The 19,515-nt window shown below is 40.8% G+C and overlaps 2 protein-coding genes across 7 annotated transcripts in view; one reads left to right on the forward strand and one right to left on the reverse strand.

Moving 5' to 3' along the window:
• fbp (fructose-1,6-bisphosphatase) overlaps positions 1-3,094 on the forward strand; it is a 37,796-nt gene extending 34,702 nt beyond the window's left edge. For all 6 annotated transcript variants that reach the window (XM_080275326.1, XM_080275327.1, XM_080275325.1 and 3 more), the window contains 2 exons: positions 683-770; positions 2,472-3,094. In XM_080275326.1, the coding sequence (XP_080131452.1) occupies positions 683-770; positions 2,472-2,572 (189 nt within the window). In that variant the 3' untranslated portion in view covers positions 2,573-3,094. The remainder of the gene's footprint in view (positions 1-682; positions 771-2,471) is intronic.
• A 6,883-nt stretch (positions 3,095-9,977) lies between these two features.
• LOC145403825 (uncharacterized) overlaps positions 9,978-19,515 on the reverse strand; it is a 29,343-nt gene continuing 19,805 nt past the window's right edge. Inside the window, exons 3-4 of the mRNA XM_080275513.1 lie at positions 18,385-18,640; positions 9,978-12,854 (exon numbers count right to left, since the gene is read on the reverse strand). Coding sequence (XP_080131639.1) covers positions 18,426-18,640 — 215 coding nt within the window. The 3' untranslated portion in view covers positions 9,978-12,854; positions 18,385-18,425. The remainder of the gene's footprint in view (positions 12,855-18,384; positions 18,641-19,515) is intronic.

Raw genomic sequence — 19,515 nt, forward strand, 5'->3', positions numbered from 1 at the left:
ATTGTGAATCTGTGCACTTATTTCTTCCTCTGAGATGTTTGCTGCCCTTCTTCAATACATAATATTTTGGTGGTCCTCCATTACTTCAATACTGTTGTGGAAATTGTGACTGGCAGTGCAGAAACATCGTCTTCTGCCAAACTATGGTGTCATATTCTAGTGTACTGTGATTGGTTACTCAGGATTAAATTGAGAAACCATCCACTTTTTGATTGGCCAACACTTGTGCAGGTGCAGACTACATTTTGCTGGTAGTGGTCTTAAGATTGTTGTATGACACTCTCCAGAATACCACATATCAAAACCTGTACACACACTGCAAAAGTTCTCGCAGATTTTTTCGTAACCCAGACACCTTTCAGAATCCACCACCCAAGCTTGAGTGGTGCCAGCTGCCTACATGAGGATTCATACCCAGGCATTATAAGGCCAACAGCTTCATAGCTAGCAATGGTAACCATTCAGCCACTGTGACAGTAGCGGGTCATTTCTAGTTGGAGGGTTTTATAAATCCATCCAATCAAGGAAGGTGAAATTCATGACAAGAGATAATAAAACACTCACCATATTTTGTTTAGGTGACTGTCAGGAGAGTACCCCTTTTCATGTCTGCCTTTACCCTTAAAATGTCTGTATGTAATTGCATTCCAGTTTTCTAAGCATAACTTATTTTCCTCCATAGCTGCGACTCTTATACGAGTGCAACCCCATGGCTTTCATAGTGCAGCAAGCAGGAGGCATGGCAACTACTGGCAAGATGCCCATCCTTGGTAAGTTCAATCCGTGTCTACCTCGTCTTTGTGTAAACCAGTACCCTAATGCATGGTTTACATTATGTTCTTGTTAATGACTTGTCTTACCAGCTTAGGGTTGTAGTTCATAAGATGTACCAGATTTGGTTTGGATAGGGATGCTGCAGTGGCATACAGTATTTGATTTCCACTGGGGTAAAAGAAACATTGTTACTTTTAATGCATCAAAAACTCAAGTTACTCAATCTTTCAGCCAGCCAAAATCTTCCACAAGAGTACTTATTAACTTTCAGCAACAAACAGCTCAGTCCTTAACCCCTTACCCACGAGGGTGGCTGGACTGTGTCGTGCCCCTCCCACGGGCATAGCAGGAAATCTAGACAATACACAATAAATTAGCTAATTCCAGGTCAGTGGAGTATCAGTTAGCCTTGTCCCTTTATATATATATATATATATATATATTTTTTGTATGAGAATAGGTCATAAGGGACATTTCAGTGGGTAATGAACAGGAAAAATTAGCGACAAGTGCACGTGGGATGTTGCCAGGTGATAAATTAGCTACTTCATGGCCAGTTACAGTATCAGTTACCCTTTTCCCTTTTTTTTATATATATATTTTTTAGTATGAGAATAGGGCATAGGGCACATTTCAATGGAAAAAGCAAATGCAAAAAACTGGCCGGAAGTTGTGTTGCGTGTCCAGGCTGTAGCTAAGCGGGGGAAGGGGTTCGGGGGGGGAGGTAGGGAGGCGAGACAAACACAGAAAAATGGCTAAACTGGTAACACTGGATGCGAGTACTAGTGGTATTAGCACCGCTGCCTATAGCTACACACTGGCAGTACTGATAGATGATACAAGACCGCACTTGAAAGGCCGGGAGATTTTAAAAAGTTCCTGGATCGCAGAAGTGACGCCCCGTGGTATCGTACTTAGGTAAGGAGCATCACGGTAATGACTGCCCGCGGGTAAGGGGTTAACTACCTCTTATCATGGGGCTTCTTTGAGAGACATCTTCACAACATCACATTACTGTATTTCACTTACAAAATCCACTTGCCAGAGACCGGGTTTGCTGAACAGACTCAATACATTTTTAACCCTGCTCAGCTGTTGACTGTGTACAGGGATTGTATTTCTTGTATGGAATACAATTCTCATGAGTGCAAGTGGCTTACCATAAACAGCTCTTCTAAAGAGGGTAGAGTCAAAGGCTTTTAACTCCATCTGCTCCCCTCCCCTTACTGACCCCCTTAAGCCACTCCCTCTACTATCACTGCAGTATTTCATTGATCCCTGCTTTTCTGGACTGTCTGCTTGCATTCTTCCCTCATTACAGTGGCTGCATAGTACAGCACTTGTCTAGCAATGCATTATCGACCCATTTTTATCCAGTGCTCTAATGCAAGCGCTACGGTAACTGATATTCTGTTTTCCTCAGTATTTATTTCCCTCTATCTGTGATCTCCATTCTTATACAATGTGGCCATGCATCTTGAAATGAACGGATTTTTATTTTGGCTCTTTTTTGTTAATATTTCAAGAAAGGACAATTTTTTGCAGGCTTTCAGCCTTTGGCTGTCTTTTGGCAAACTAGAATTATCCCCAAATATAAAAGAACCAAAAATGTAAATGAAAATATTTGCTCATGATTTAAAATTCATACTGTACTGAAATAAACTAAAATTCATTATCCAGTATGTCCTTCCCAACAGATATCGTGCCAACAGACATCCACCAACGCACCCCAATCATCCTAGGGTCAGGTGGAGATGTGCAAGAAGTAATTGACCTCTACAAGAAACACAACCTATGAATGGTGTGCAGCTGCAGCAGTGAACCTGAACAAAGTGTGGGATGTTAGGATTAATATGAATAACCCACACATAGAAATAAGCCTAACATTGTGATTAATTTTGAAATTTCTGTATGTAAGGGTTGAGATTTACATGTATATATGAAAAGGGGGAACAAATACTGTAGTTTCATAATCTGCAGTGGATACTGTCATTTGTTACAGTTCATGAAGAGGATTTCTCTTGTTTCTTGTAAAACAGTTCACTACAGCAACCCAACAGCAGCAACAGTGCTGCACATGTATTCACAAAAATTAGTTCCTAGTGGAAACAAAATTATGATTTTCTAGGTTGTACATCCTGCCTTCAAGAAACTTGGTTGCCATATAATGCTGGGTCTCGCCAGTATGCCTGGTTATGCTTTCTGGGAGAATATATTTTTGTTATGTTCATTATTGCTTACTGTATCATTGTGACTTGCTGCAGGTATTGACTGGTTGTACGCTTTATATTCAGTTTCAAATAAATTTATAAAAAACTTGCACTTTCTTTGTGGTATTCACCATATTACATAATGCAGTAGATAGAGATGTGGTAAATGAAAGGCAAAATATAGCACAGTAATCTCACACTAATACACTTCTAAGATCATGTCAGGCTGTGAAACACTGCGAAATTACTTTTTGTATGTTACAGTGGTGTAAGAAAATGATGGGGGGGGGGGGAATCAAGCAAGCATATTTTAGTACACCAATAATGATAGTACCCAGTCCCATGTTATCCTTAAAGCATTGGGGTCCAAGTCCAGGCTACCACAGTACAAAGCGATAATCCTTAATAGGCGGTGACGCCTAGGGTAATTTTCAACCGCTTTAGCAACTCACTCAGCATGTCAAGACTGTTCACTGTCAACATTACTACATATTTACAAATCACATTAAAAAAAAAAAAAAAAAATTAACAGCAAATTTCTTGGTACAAAACTAAATGGACGCAAAACTCGCCACCTTACTCTTGTCATTCGATAGCCTCTTTTTATATAGTAATTTTTCTTTAATATTCACTGATCTGACGGCAAAATTATCAAAGAATTTACTGGTAGGTGTGTGTGTGTGTGTGTGTATTATATATATACAGTGGGCTCGCATAGTGCGCGAGAGATTGGGCGGTGGACGAGCTCGCTCACTGGGAATTCGCGTACTAGGAATACATAATTTTATGGGAATAATTACATACGGGCGGTACCCCCTCATACCTGGACATTTTTTGGCCCTTAGAGACATAATAAAGGTCATATGTTTCAGACATTGTACTAAAGCTATAGCTACAATAACAAAAATATGGGTAGTCACCTTAACAACAGTAGACAACAGGCCTGATGACCTTAAATAACAGGGGTTCCGAGGCGCGGCAACACTTACAGCGCCGCACTCCCCAACGCACCAACACTTCCCTCCACAGACTCCTCTTGATCACCTTCCCCAGGAGCATCCAAGTCACTCACTTCGGCCATAAACCCTTCAAAGTCCAATGCTGACACTTCTGACATTGCATCCTCTTCATCCTCAACAGGATCAGGAGCAGACGATGTCGATGGTTCCGCTATTTCACCAACTTGAGCCCGTTGTGTGTAGCTTGTTATGAGAGTCTGTCTTCTCCTGTTTATTTCTTCCCTGTGCCTGTCTGTGTAGAAACAGAAGAGTTTGTCGATACCAACCAGAAGTTCCTCTGTTCTTAGGTTGCTCACTTCCTGTGCCTTCACCTCTTCCTTGAGCTTACCCACAGCAGCAAGGATCTTGCTAATGTTTGACATACACAGCTCAGTCCTGCCTTCCATCATGCTAGGCTGCTCAACTTGACTCTGTCTGGTGTCGCGCTCTGCGTCAGCTTCGTCTATCCGTTGCAACACTTCCTCGGGAGGCTGTTCCTCAGTAGCAGTGTGCACTTCTTGTATGTCCGCCAATGTAACGTCCTCGAAACCTGGTACAGCTTGTGCTGCTGTCAATGCTGCTGCCTCAGCATTGGCCAGTGGTTGAATGGCCGTCTCCTGGGTGATGCACAGGTGAGGCAAGAGCATTCGCCACGCATGGTTCACCGTTGCAGGTGTAATCTGGTGCCAGGCTTGAAGGAGAAATTCAACTGTGTCCTTCACCGTAAAGTTACGCCAAAATGCCTCAACAGTCATGGCGTCTGTGGTAGGTCGGGATACAGGTGCTGGTGGAGATGGAACGGGAGCAGATGCCTCACCAAGGTCTTCGTTGTGATCTTCTTGTAGGGCATGATGCTCCTCTTGTGTGTCGGTCTTCCTGCGTAGGTAGTCGTACACTTCCTTATGGTACAAATGCTTCACTGTGGCGATTAGTTCTTGATCGAGTGGCTGCATTAGTGACGCTGTGCGGGGCGGCAGAAACACAACACGACAATCCTTGTGAAGATCTTCCAGGTATGGAGGGTGACTTGGTGCGTTATCAAGCGCAAGGAGCATCTTAAATGGAATGCCCAGTTCCCGACACTTGGCTCTCGCATCAGGGACACACCGCCTCGTTAACCAGTCTGCCATAATGTTCCCAGTCATCCAACCATTTACGGACTTGTACCAATACACGCCACTTGCATCCATGTTCGTGAGGTTTTTGTAGCACCTTGGATGTGAAGCTGTGTGTACAACAACTGGCCTCATCTTGTGGATCCCAGACAGGTTTACAGCGAACATTACCGCCATCTTACACTTCTGGAGCTTGCGACCAGGGTCTTGTTTCTGTCTTTTAGCAATGTAAGTTGATTTTGGCATGGCCTTGTAATATAAGGACGTTTCATCGATGTTGTAGATCTAGTCCTTGGTATACTGTCCCTCTTCAATAATCGTTTTAAATATTGCAGGATAGTCTCTCGCGGCCAGCTCATCGGCAAAGGCACGTTCACCAGACAATTTCACGTAACAGAGTTCCTTGCGCTTGAGAAAATGGTCCAGCCATCCAACCAATGCCCTGAACGGTTTTTCCACTTTTAACCTTCGAGATGCAGCCTTGTAAAGGAGCTGGGCTTGGTTCCAAATAAATCTTCCATTGAGTGGAACACCTTCCTTTTCTTTCTGCATTATGAAGGTGGCAAGATAGCGCTCCATTAATATCATAGCACGATTTCCCACCTGTGAACGGCCGTCTAGGTCAGAGGCACCGTATGTCTTCACTACAGACTTTATGGCTTCACGGTTCTTCCACACAGTTCTCACCGTAGATTCAGCCAGTCTCAGGGTTCTCCCGATAGCCGTGTTTCCTTGACCCTCCTCCTTCATCCTATCTTTAACTTGGTGGCGTGCATCAGAAGTTTCTTAACTCTTGGGGTTGGAGCCATGGTGCGGCGAAGTACAGGCAGCACAAAAAACACCACACGTTGTACACGACAGGTTAGCTGTAGAAAGCGGATCTGCACAGTGCACGAGCTGGGACTGTTATGGAGCGCCCACTCTTGTACCCCAAGCTGCGTAGTAGAATGCCCGGGAATTTCTGTGCATCAACATGACGACATGTGACACGCTCTGTGAAGGGTGGTCGCGCACTAGTAGAAAATGGCATTTTTGAGCCACTTGCCTCTGCCTCGCGTTCTGTGCTGTAAACTCGCGCATTAAAGGGTTTTTGGTTATGATTTTTGGTCACTCGTGCACAAGGCGAATCGCGCACTGCGGTGACGCGCACTGTGCGAGCCCACTGTATATATGTATATATATCTATATATATATATATATATATATATATAGATATATCTATATCTATATCTACATATATCTATATATATATATCTATATCTATCTATCTATCTATCTATCTATATATATATTAGTCAGAATGAAGAGCAGCAAATTTCTCAGCACAGTACAAAACTAAACTGACATAAAACTCACCACCTTACTCTTGTCATTCGACAGCGTTAGGAGGAACACACTGAGGTGGTTTGGCCATGTGGAGAGGATGGAGCGTGAGAGACTGACGAGGAGAGTGTATGTGAGAGGTGGAGGCCGAGAATGAGATGACGGGATGGAGTGGAGAGGTATATGAGAGAGGGGGGTGTACGCTGGGAGAAGGGCAGTGAAATGGCGGGGGACAGGGTGACGTGGAGGAGATTTGTTTGTTTTGTGGCCACCCCTTACTGGATTAAGGCATCTGGCAATAGACAGACAGAATGAAGAGAGAAACCTGTATTTTACACAGGATAAATTATCCAACATATTACCATTATGCCGGGAATTCTGACTTGCCATAAGTGCTTGGGATAGATTAAAAGTATCTACTAGCTCGAGTGCCAGGGGTTTATCTCAGCCTCTTCATGCCCACAGTGGGGGTGGAGGGACATTGGTTACAAGATTGTGACAATGTGAGATCACTTTTACCTGGTCTTGGTGTAGTGGATTGCTGCCTGGCTCTCACCTGAGAGTCCCAGGTTCAATTCCTAGCATAATGGTAATATACTGGACAGCACAGTGGGTGGATGGAGGGCATCCTCATCTACCATGGAGAAAAAAATGTACTGTACATAAAAAAAAAAAAATAAAAAAAAAATAAATTATATATATATATATATATATATATATATACTACAGAGAACATAGTAAGAATAATGTAGTGATGGGAGATGTGGAGACACTGTGTCAGAGAGTGAAGAATAGGACAGTTACAGGTGATGATGCGGGTATAAGCAAAAATGCTACAATTGTGTGGAGAATGGGGAAAGAATAGCATTGTGGGAAATAAGTAAACAGTTTGGATCAATGGAGTTGCACCAGATGAATGGGAGAGAGTTGTTATTACATCTCGATATGAAAGTAAACATGACCAAAATATGAAAAAATCATCGTTGAATAAATCTGCTGAGTGTTGTAGGAAAGGCACCGGTGTGGACAAAAGAAACAGATGCTGCCTTAGCCCAAGTTCACAAAAACTGAGTCATTTCTGGCTGATGAGTTACTGTGGCTGGGGATGGGAACGTGGCAGCACTTTCCCTTCACTTACCCAAACCTGATACCATTCCCCCACTCTCCCTACTGTAACTCATCAGCCAGAAATGACCCAGTTCTTGTATGACAGGGTTAGGCAGTATCTTTGTTCTTCTTTCCACACATGTACATGGAATAACAATAACTGCAAGAAGGTATACTAAATATAAATATAAAGTTTGGTGAATGATGAAGATGGAAATTTTCAGAGTGGGGAATGTTTCATTCATTTGTTTATGAAGCCTCCAACATTCTTGCATTTGTTGGCCTTCGTCACTTAATGGCAGCTCTCTACACTGCTTGATCTCTGGCAGACTCTCTATTGAGTCTCTTATCCCCAAGGTCACACTGTGATCATCTCCCATGTTGTTTTTTGTTTGATCTCTCTCTTGTATACTTTCAAGATTAGCAGTGGCAAGTCCAAAAGCTCCTGAAATGGGATGCCTTAATGCCACAGTTCTGCACTGTAACTGAGTAAGTCGTTCTGCATGCAAAGAAGCTGCCAGCCCATTGCCACCACAGTTTGAATCCTGGTGCATGCAGCTGGTACCACTTGATTTGGGTGTTCATCCACCCTTTGTCAATTGGTACATAAAATGAGCACCTAGGGCAGCGTTTCTCAACCGGGGTTCCCCGGAACCCTAGGGTTCCGTGAGAGGTATCTAGGGGTTCCGAAAGAAATAGTGATCAACAGGCTAATCATATGTAAATGCATTTTTGAGTCATTTTTGTGCTTAATTTCATATTCGTAATTTTACGATAGGCGTACGGCATATTCTTGGAAAATTCTTGGGTGTTATCTTAAAGTCTTAACCTGTTATATCATTTAAAAGTATACTAATTATAGGGAATATACTTAGTGACGTCTGTATGGCGCCAGTGTGAAACCACCTTTAGTGGTCAGTAGACAGGAGTTACTCGTGATGGATTCGTGTACCATCAAGTGACTCACTCGAGTACAGAACACATGCATTGTCTCCATCAGTCCTGTCTGTACTTCCCAGCGTGCTAGTACAGTTCTTCATTCACCCACGTTATTAAGTAAATGTTACCCATCATTTAGGGATTTTATACAAATTTTAAAAGAATAAGTATGCATGATTTTTTTTATCTATCTATTGCCAGACGCCTCAATCCTGTTATGGGTGGCCACAAACAAATCGCCTCCAAGTCGCCCTGTCCCCCGCCATTTCACTGCCCTGCTCCCAACTCACACCCCCCTCTCTCATATACCTCTCCACCCCATCCCTCCATCTCATCCTCGGCCTCCCCCTCCCTCTTCCCCCCTCCACCTCACTCACATACACTCTCTTCGTCAGTCTTTCACCCTCCATCCTCTCCACATGGCCAAACCACCTCAGTGTGTTCCTCATAAAGCTTCCTATCACATCCACATCCACACCACAACGCTCTTTGATATCCTTATTCGTCAGCCTGTCTCTCCATGTGACTCCACAGGCTCCTCTTAAATAACTCATTTTTTTTATAATTTATGAAAAGTTTGTGTGTGTTCTTTCTCTCTCTCTCTTCCAAGGTTAGTTCTGTTTGTCTTAATTTGCTTCAGTTTTATTTATCATGTTATTGTGGTAGTACTAGTAATTATTACCAGCTTTTGTTCTGTTTATATGTGTTATATATGATATTGGTTATTTATGTTTTTTTTTGGTGTGTGTGAATGAAAACGTCCGTATGAAGTCTCTTGAACAAACAGCTTGATTTCAGCTATTTATTTCTTTTTTTATTTATTAATTTTTTTGCACTGTCAATAAACTTCCCCCCCCCCCCCCAGTTATCAGAAAGAAATATCTTATGTTCTCCTTGTAAGCTTTAACTTTATACAAGAGAAAGGTATTAAGAATGATAAACAATAATTTTTATGTATGGGTTCCCTGAGATATGAAAATTATTTCAAGGATTCCTTAAGGGTAAAAAGGTTGAGAAACACTGACCTAAGGTAACACCCAGGGGAAGTAACTGTGGTGACTTGAATGATGCAGTGGCCTTGTACTTTATCCCAAGACAGTGGGCAAATAAGCCACAACAAGCTACCAGAAATGCCCTCTGAAAGGCATACCACACGAGAGATTAAAAAGGAGAAGCAACTCTTGTCGTGTATCTCTATGCAGCTCTGATCCTAGGAAAGCCTCTCATGTTCATGCATCCATTAGCATATTATTCATACTTTACAGGTACACACACATAAGCACATATGCATATAGCTATACTATGCTACTGAATCCCCCATCCCAATTCTGTGCATTAATTCCAAAATGGAGTGCTCAGTTTTGTTGCATAAAAATATGCTACCTGCTTTGCTTGAAGACTGCACATTACTGTTCATACTCAAGAGCTGAGCAGCAGTTGTATAATTAAAACCTGCTGCTTCATTTGATTGATAATCATGACTAGCCAGGAGAATTCCATGCAATTACAGTAATTCAGGTATTTAATTCTTTTATTGTACTTTATAAATAAATCCTAGACAAATGCAAAACGTTTTGTTCTTCAAGCATAAACCCATCCCCACAAACCCTCTTGAAGATTTATGACAACTAATCTAAGACAATGATTAAGATATGTCACAGAAATGGTCTGATACCTGCATACGTCAGGCAAACCGGGAATACTTTTGCAGATACTGTAAATGATCAGCAGATGCATGATGAATTTGTAAAGTTGCTCGGCTGTTGAAAATACACAAACTCTAAAATCCAACAACAGCCATTGCCTTATTCATACTGGCAGTAAAGTCCAAAAGCTTTGCACCATCCGAGTATATCTGCATAATATATCATAATATATATATCTTCAAACTCTCCCTTCATTTGCTTTCATTATTATATTATTACAGATGCTGTATTCTTCTTTTCTTTACAATAATGTACTTATACTTGTAGCATTTTGCTATGTGATATATCATGTATAAAAGTTTTAACAATGTATTAAATGGCCAGAAAACTGTCTGCCTGCAAAAGTATTTCACTGATAATCACAAAAGATTCCTCTCAAGTAGCAAAATTCAGTGACAATAACTCTCATACAGTGCTGGGACACTATACCAAAAGCTGCGTAGTGCTCTGAATATGGTACCAACTCTGCTCGGCATTTAAAACTGTATGCATGGCGCCTGGCGGTTTAGTGGGTAATTAAGGTGCTCCACTCGGATTGAGCTGGTGCACGTTTATATCCAAGGGATGGTTGTGGTTTATTGCTTCCGTAATGCCACTCAGGGATGAGTGAGGTTGATCACTCCACTCTCATCTTAAGTGTCAGGACCAGCTTGCCTAGTCCTGGGCTCCTATGCTCCTCATGGGGCAACACTGGATAAGATGATAGATGGATGGATGTAATTTCAATAATGGTTAATTCATAAACAATGTATTGTAAATACAGTATCCCCATTTAATACCATTAGTTTTCAGGACAACATTTTGCATGCAAATACAAAACTGTAAATCTATGGAATTTCAGGATGAAAAAATATATATGTATACTGTACATACCATAAATCATTATACTTCATGAGAAATAATTTCTTTCTGCACTGAACCAGATCTTAAAATATCTTATGGAATGATTATGTCAAAAATTTGCACTATGACCAAATCTAATACTCAAGAGTAAAGCTTTAAGCTGCACATACCTTCTAGCCAAGAAAAAACCAATATGGAGTACACAAAGATAAGACCCAGCAAAATATAATGCAATTATTTGGCACAATCAATCATAATATTCCTGAAAACTCCATATAAGATGGTAATGTTGCTATGGTATATTCAATCACCTTTCACACATGACTTAAAATAATAATAATAAAAACTTTGAAAAATTTAAATAGCTAAAAGAAAACAGTAATAGATTAAAACCATGACTATATTCTACCAATGTAGGAAAGCTGCTACTTCAAGCAGTCCTCACACAGGGCTCTACTGTTATGAGGAATTTAAAATGATAATTCAGGCAGCAAATAATGACACAGATGACTTATCACAGTACAGTAGCTATACTGTAATCCAAGAAACTGCAGGAGAAAAAAATTGTCAGAATTTTGTTTGATCATAAACACATAAAAAATAGGAATACCTGGAAGAAGAGGTTGCAGTATCAATTACAAATTTCAAAATACTGAGTACAGTGTTGTAGTAAGCTGTTGCTTGGGGGGGGAAAAAATAAAAAGGTTGGATACTGGTAGCATAAGATATTCTGCATTCAAATCAAATCTGTAAATGTAATAACATTGCTGCAATAATCTAAAAATAAAAGTGGAAAAACTATAAAAAATATATATATTAATATGTATAGGTTCATTACTGCTGCACAGCAACCAATTTTGTACTGTTTAAAGTAATAATTATCACACTTAATCTTCTTGATGCCGTTATCTGATGTAGAACAGGCAGTTCCTGAACAATGTTACTTAAACTGGAACTCTCAAAAGATGAATACTTGTTTTACTAAGATATCAAGTAAATGGGCTATTAGAGATTATGAATGCTTAAGGCTGTTTCTTTACTCTCCCCTGTTGAAGATTCAGAATGATGAATGTCTGATGTATTCAAATTCAGTGAACTACATCACCTGACACAGCTGCACAGATGCTGGAGGAAGTAAAAAAAACATATAAAAATAAAAAATAAAAAAGTGAGCTACAGCTTCAAATTGGAGAATGATAGTGAGAAGGAAAATAACACACTTCAACTTCCTACAACAAAAAATCTAATTAAGTTTCCACAAGCGGTCAATACACACACAATAAAAAATCTAAAAACAACCTATGCCACTCATACAGTGTGAACTATGAGACACATACATCAAATGTTCTGTATGAAATGAGGTGTCGGTGTACCCTAGTCTGAGGATATGATTGCACAGATTTTTAAAATTTCATACTTTCATCAGTACTGGAAGTTCAGGTTTCCACTTTATCTCTCAGGCATCAGAGGAGTGAACTACAGTACCCACAACATATGCCTTCCTATTTATATATATATTTTTAAAATCTTATTACTATTCATCAGGAAACAAATTTTGGAAGATATACAGATTAGCAGATGGTAAAGCACTGCCAATTTTAATATCTGACCACTGTTAGAACCTTTATATTCAGCAATCCCAGTTTTACAAGGAACTGTCAAAACTAAGTTTGTGTTTGGCACAACAATTATTTCACTGACTTTCCAAGCACTGATGTATCTTCCACTGTAGAAACTTGATTTTGTTGCCATGTTGCTTCCTTGAGTCCCCCCTGCCCCTCTGTGCGATGACTGGCTTACTCACAAACATCTTACAACCTTATTGTGTACTTGAAAAATCTGAAAAAAGAAAACTGAATTACCTAATAGAATATCTGGCTAAATAAACTATACAGTACTATGAATCCCAATAATTAATTGAACCAATATACCTTAAGTAAATGAACACATTTAATTATACAACAGACCTAAAAAATAAAATAAAAACTAATTAAATCCATGAAGTGTACTGAACATACTGCAGTTTTCACTTAAATGAGGTAACTTTAGGATAAACACAAACAATGTAAATAGCTAGATCCTGTACAGTCTCATAATATAATACACTGTTTCCCAACTTGGGGGATGGGCCCCCCCTGGGGGGGCATTTGAGATTGCTAAGGGGGGTGTGGGGTAATGAAAGTTCAACATAGGGCTAGGCCACTCACATGCATACAAGGTATGCCCAAAGATATGTATGAATAAGAGACTTTGATTGGAAAACTTCACAACCGTCATTTCGAGCAACCACATGTAGTGTTGCCACGTTGCATCTTATGCATCCATACTGAAGAGATAAAAACATCCTTGTTTAGGCATCACAGGGGTGGGGGAGCATCATGAATAGTCCTGACCAAAGGGGGGGTGCAGTGCTAAAAAGGTTCGAAGCTCCTGATATACAGTAATAAGAGAAACTATTTCTGCGCTGTACTGCACATGACAAATTACTGTACAGCTATATGATGTATTTTACACTCTCTAGCGCAGTACCTGGGATCAATTTACTAACACTCGATACAACATATTGTGAATTTACCAGTTAATGGATGATTACTGAATATATCCATCACTTCCTTAACACTCCTCAGGTGGTCATATACACTAAGGTCACTTGTTTCTACAGCCAGTATCTTTCAGTCAGGGAGCAATCAATGACAATGAACCTTTCGTGGCTAATGCTGCTGTACCAATGACTACCAGTATCCAAGTCACAAATTTAATTAAAGATCATCAACTCATTCCTGTACTTCAAATAACTCAATTCCACTGCTCTCACTCTTGACTTGTGTCCCTCCAACACACACACACACACACACACACACACACACGCATGGCACTCACCATCCACTCACTCGATTAAGTGCTGCTTTGGGTGTCTGCCCTTTCCTCTCTTCCATCCTTCCTCTTCTGACTTTCCTTCCTTCATTCTTTCCTCTTTCTTCTGCTTACAGGTGACTTTACTCTCCCTCTTCTGTCTTTCTTTCCTTCATTATTTCCTCTTCCTTCAGCCTATACGGAATTCTACACTGAGTGACAAGCCAAATAGTTTCCTGTACACCAGGAAATCATATACTATACTGGATGGTAACCATATCACCAAATTATGGCACCTGGTGGTTTGGTGCATGATTAAGGTGCTCCAATCAGATTGAGTCTGTGTAAGACTTGTATCCAAAGGGTGGTTGGGGTTTATTGCTCATGTAATGCCACTCAGGAATGAGTGAGGCTGGTCACTCTCATCTTAAATGTCAGGACCAACTTCCCTAGCCCCAGGTTCCTACACTCCTTATGAGGCAACACAGGATTGCATGATGGATGGATGGATATATATTACATATATATATATATATATATCATCATCATCTGGACCTTCTCTCCCACCCTAGGGCAGGGTGAGGAGTAGCAACGATGAGACAGCCAAAGTTTGCCCAATTCACTGGGCCATGCTTCCATTCACCCATCATTCAAGTGCTCAAAATCCTGGCACCATCAGATACCGGTAGGCCAGAAATATTTCACCATATTCTGTAGCTTCAAACACATATATTTGAGAGAGCCAATCTGAACACTATCAAGTTATAAATGGGTGCCAAATCCCTGGTTATACGCTTCTCCGCACAAAATTCACTCATCCAGCTCAGACTCTTGTCAGTCCCTTAGCATCACCAACTTCCATATCTCTCTTCCTCACACACTCATCCACCATGTCCCTCCACCTTCTTCTTGGCCTACCTTGCCCCCTTTCTCCTACAAATTCACTCAGATATACCTTTTTCACCACTCTATTGTCACCAGTTCTCTCCACATGACCATACCATCTAAGTACACTCTTCGATTCTGGTGTCCACAGACCTCCTCACTCCGCATCCTTCACGAATCACATTATTCCATATCCTATCCACTCTCTGTACTCCATATACATTCCTCAGCAGTCTCATCTCCACTGCTCTTACTCTTAGACTTTTCATTTTCATGCTACACCATAATCTCACATCTGTAAATTAAAGTTGGCACTAACACTCCTTCATGTACGCCCCGTGCAGCTGCAACACTCAAGACTCAGTTTCTTATCAAGGCCTTCATAGCACCAGCTACTTTCCTTCCTTGTGTCACTCTACTTTCCACTTCTTTTGCACATTTTCCTCTCTTTTCTATCACTGTACCCAGGTATTTGAACTCTCAAACCAATTCCAGTTTTACTCCATTCACTGTAACACCACAGTGGGAGTAACTTTCTTTCTCAAAAACCATCATTTTACTCTCTTCCAAATTTACTCTCAAAGCATGATGCTCACACACATCTACAAAACTCTGCAATAATCCACCAAGCTCTTGCCCAGTATTTACAAGTACCACTGCATCATCAGCAAACAACAAATTTGTGATATTCCATCGATCACTATTCATTACCAATGTCATCCCTCACTCCATTACCCGTGCTTTTACTTCTCTCATCATCCCATCCATATATATATTGAACACCGATGGGGACATCACACAACCATGTCGTATGCCCACAATGATCGTGAACCATTCACTTAGATGCCCATTTACCCTTACACATACCTCACAACCACCATAAAAACTCCTGATGGCACCTAGCATCTTACCATCTAGACCGTACAATAACAAAACCTTCCACAATCCTTCTCTGTCTACTTTGTCATATGTTTTTTCCAGATCTATAAATGCCATTACACTTTACTGTCCTTCTCACATGCCTTCTCCACTATACAGTATGTCTCACTGCAAATATTTGATCCACACATCCTCTGCCACTCCTAAAGCCACCTTATTCGTCACTCACTAGGACTTTACTGTCCTTCTCACACGCCTTCTCCACTATATGTCTCACTGCAAATATTTGATCCACACATCCTCTGCCACTCCTAAAGCCACCCTATTCGTCACTGACTAGGACTTCTTCATTTCACTCTCCCCAATACACTTAATCATCTCTGCATACACCTCGTCAACCATAGCTCAGTAGCTGCTTTCTCATTTTCAGCCGCTTCACAGCGTTCTTACCCTCTGCGAGCGTCGTGTTTCCTGGCACTGCATTCCTTCTCTGTTCACCCCCAAAACCGATCATGTTAATAGTTGCTTTGCTCTCTCCAGTTCCATTCATCGGATTTTCAAAATATACACACAGTATAAATATTTACATATACGCTATATATATAATATATAATATATATATATATATATATATATATATATATATATATATATGTATACTGTACATACAGTGATTCCTTGTTTATAGCTCATAATTGGTATCGCACCTAGTGTGTGATTTAAAAATTGCACAATAATGAAAGCCCAGAACCATTGGGATTTATCCTAATTGGTACCAGACATCCAACTTGTACACTCAAATTTTCCCTTTTACAACAATTTACACCTGCTGAAAACACGCATACCATTATGGTAAGTATTGGAAACACACACAGGCATGGTTAGGTTAACAGAAAATTATGAAAAAGGCACAATAAGGAAGAAACACATACCATATAGAGACCTGAGATGGGCTTGAGGTTAGGGGTTCTGAAGCAAGGGGGTGGAGAGTTAGTGACTACCAAAAATACTTTCAGAAACAGTCTCAACAAATAGAAAACTTTACATCTTAAGCCAGTGATCTTTTACACAGAAATAATTATGTCATGTAGCCTAAATTACATAAATATGTTCATAATGTCAATGGCAGGGGTGGATCCAGAAATTGTCGATTGGGATATCTGAACCGACCAAAGACTTGACACAACATACTGCAATGCTGAAAATGCCTGATCAGTCCCCAATATCTGTTCTATTTATGCTCAACTTGTTACTGTGAATTTTAAGTAGATTTAACAAATCTAAATTTAAATACTGTCAGCAACCCAAGTGTACTGCCTATGGATCATATATCATCATTCAACATTATTTTTTTCTTGTTGTGGGGCTGCTGGTGTATCTAAAATTAGTTAAATGACATGATTATTCTGATCACATTTAGTCAACTGAAGAAGATGACAGTCATTAAACAGACTACTGAAAAGTTTTGACAAATTCAATAACAGAGAAACTGTCATCCATACATATACCGTAGTAAACACTGATGGTGACATAACTATGCAAAAGGTCCTAAAAGGATGTAACACTGGTCTAAATCAGGCTTAATATGCTAAACTAGCCTCATATTAGATGTATAAACTTAACTAAATTTATCTTTTCACCTTGTATATAGGACAAAATCTCTCTCTGACTGGTGGGGGGGATGCATCCCCCCATCCCGCCCCCCGGATCCATCCCTTGCCAATGGTTGTGTATACATTATTGTATTGTACCCAAAGTGCAAGTTTAACTGCTACAACTGAAATGCTCAAGGGAGAAACAGTTACACAATGTACATAAGATGTAAGTGTAAACAGATGATTACCCGGCAATTATGTTCAGGTGTAAACAATATCTCTGTTTTTCACAGTGCGGTAAGACAATCTCAGCATCACATATTTGATGGTATGCAAACCCTGATATACAATACTCCGGATTTGTGATGAGGGTAAAAATACCACCCTACCCCGCCTAACAATGGCTGAGCTCCAGTTTAATGATGGGTCCTCCGACGTTTCGTCCAGCAGTGATGGGCCAAAAGTTTGAATCAAGCGTTTTTCAGCGGCCAGCTGGGCCTGCCCACCTGCCAGGATGCACAGAAATGCTCGCACAGTCCCCACACCCATCCACATGGTTCTTCTTGCACTGGCCATCTCTGAGTGAGGAACTCTCTTACACCTGCCAACCCTACATCATGCTGCATCACCAACATTATGCAAGCCACTATTATAGTGCATCATAACTGTGTCCCAGCAATGCCGTAAGTAGGGCAATGATACTAAGTGTGTGGAGAGATATAAATAAGTGTGATCAAGTCTCATAACGGCACTGCATGTGTTGGGGCTGGTGAGTTATTTACAGGTGTTAGGCTTGGGTTAGCTTCTTTTACAGCTGTTAGGCATAGGTTAGAATCTTTTACAGCTGTTTGGCCATTTAGACTGGCTTTAAACTTTTTTTGGACTCATGTAGATGGGTTTAGGACTTGGTTGGGGGGGAAACCCAAGGCTCAAAAATGCATCCCTATACTTTACATGTTAAATTGGCCCTGATATATGATACCCAGTCTAGCAATGGGTTTTTACTTAACCAGATGCATTGTTAAACTGGGGTTTGCCTGTGTATGAACTTTCTGAAGAATGTTTTTGTGAATATACAATACTGTACAGGGTTTTTGTGAATATACAATACAGGTGAACCAGTACAAAAACTACTGTAAAAATAACCTGTTACTGACCATCAGGTAAGCATTTGTACCATGACTGTTGTCTGCTGCCTTCACTCTGCCTTGGCATCCTCGGCCTCACCATCAGCACTCTCCGTACTACCCTCTTCCTTGTTCTCCTCCTTCTTCTCATTCTCTGCCTCGTCCTTCTTGTCATCTGTTGCATCTTTTTCTCCTCCTTCCTCCTTCTTCTCTTCCTCTTTCTCAGCTACTGGCTCTTCCTCCTTCTTGTCTTCAGTCTTCTTGGGAGGTCGGCCTCTACGCGCACCTACAAAAAAAAAAAATAAAAAAAAAAAAAAAAAAACTTAAATATACATTATACCATGCCAAGAGACTGGCAGATTGGTTCAGGGTTTTGTGGATGTCTCTGAGCACTGGGCCTGAAAGTAAGTGTTGATAGGAACAAAGTGATCATTACTTAGGGAGAAGGTGACTCCCAGCGTGATGTGATGGTGAATGGAGATTGACTTGAATTGGTGAGAGTGTAAAAGGTAGGTGGGGCAGATGCCATGGGGTGCTTAGCTGTAGTGCTCATCTCCGTAACTTAGACCTTCGAGCCTAAGGTGGGTTTTTCATCCAATATCCTGCAATACAAGGCTATTGCATCATCCAGGTTACCACAGTTACATCCCGTAGGTATTCATTTTACCTACAAACCATGAAGGGTGTATGGACACCTGAGTCAAATGACGCCAGCTGGCCACATCAGGAATCAAACCTGGCACTAATGGGCCGGCAGCTTTGCAATCAGCAATGCTGACCACTCAGCCACCACAGCTGAGTGGTACAAGGGTACTATGATAGAAGGTTGAGGTACGTGTGTAAAGTAGTGTGGCAGAGGGAAGGACAGTGGCTGGTGCTAAGAAGGGCTTGATACAAAACAAAGATTTGAGTGTGGCGGCTATAAGTGACTTGGGAGATGGAGCATCAGTATCTACACTAAATTAATGGGTGTTAGACCTTGGTGTGACATCAAATTGAAGTCATGAAATGGGATTACTGAGAAATGTGTAAGGAGAGTGACTGGGTGATTCAGGATGTTATAGCATATGGAGATCTGTGGACACTGGAGCCAAGGAAATGTGCTTAGATGGTACAGTCATGTGGAGAGAATCAGCATAAACAGGGTGGTGAAATGGGTAC

This window comes from Coenobita brevimanus, chromosome 61 (genome assembly GCF_032717465.1).
Source record: "Coenobita brevimanus isolate Jiangsu-jjx chromosome 61, ASM3271746v2, whole genome shotgun sequence".
Taxonomy (NCBI): Eukaryota; Metazoa; Arthropoda; class Malacostraca; order Decapoda; family Coenobitidae; genus Coenobita; species Coenobita brevimanus.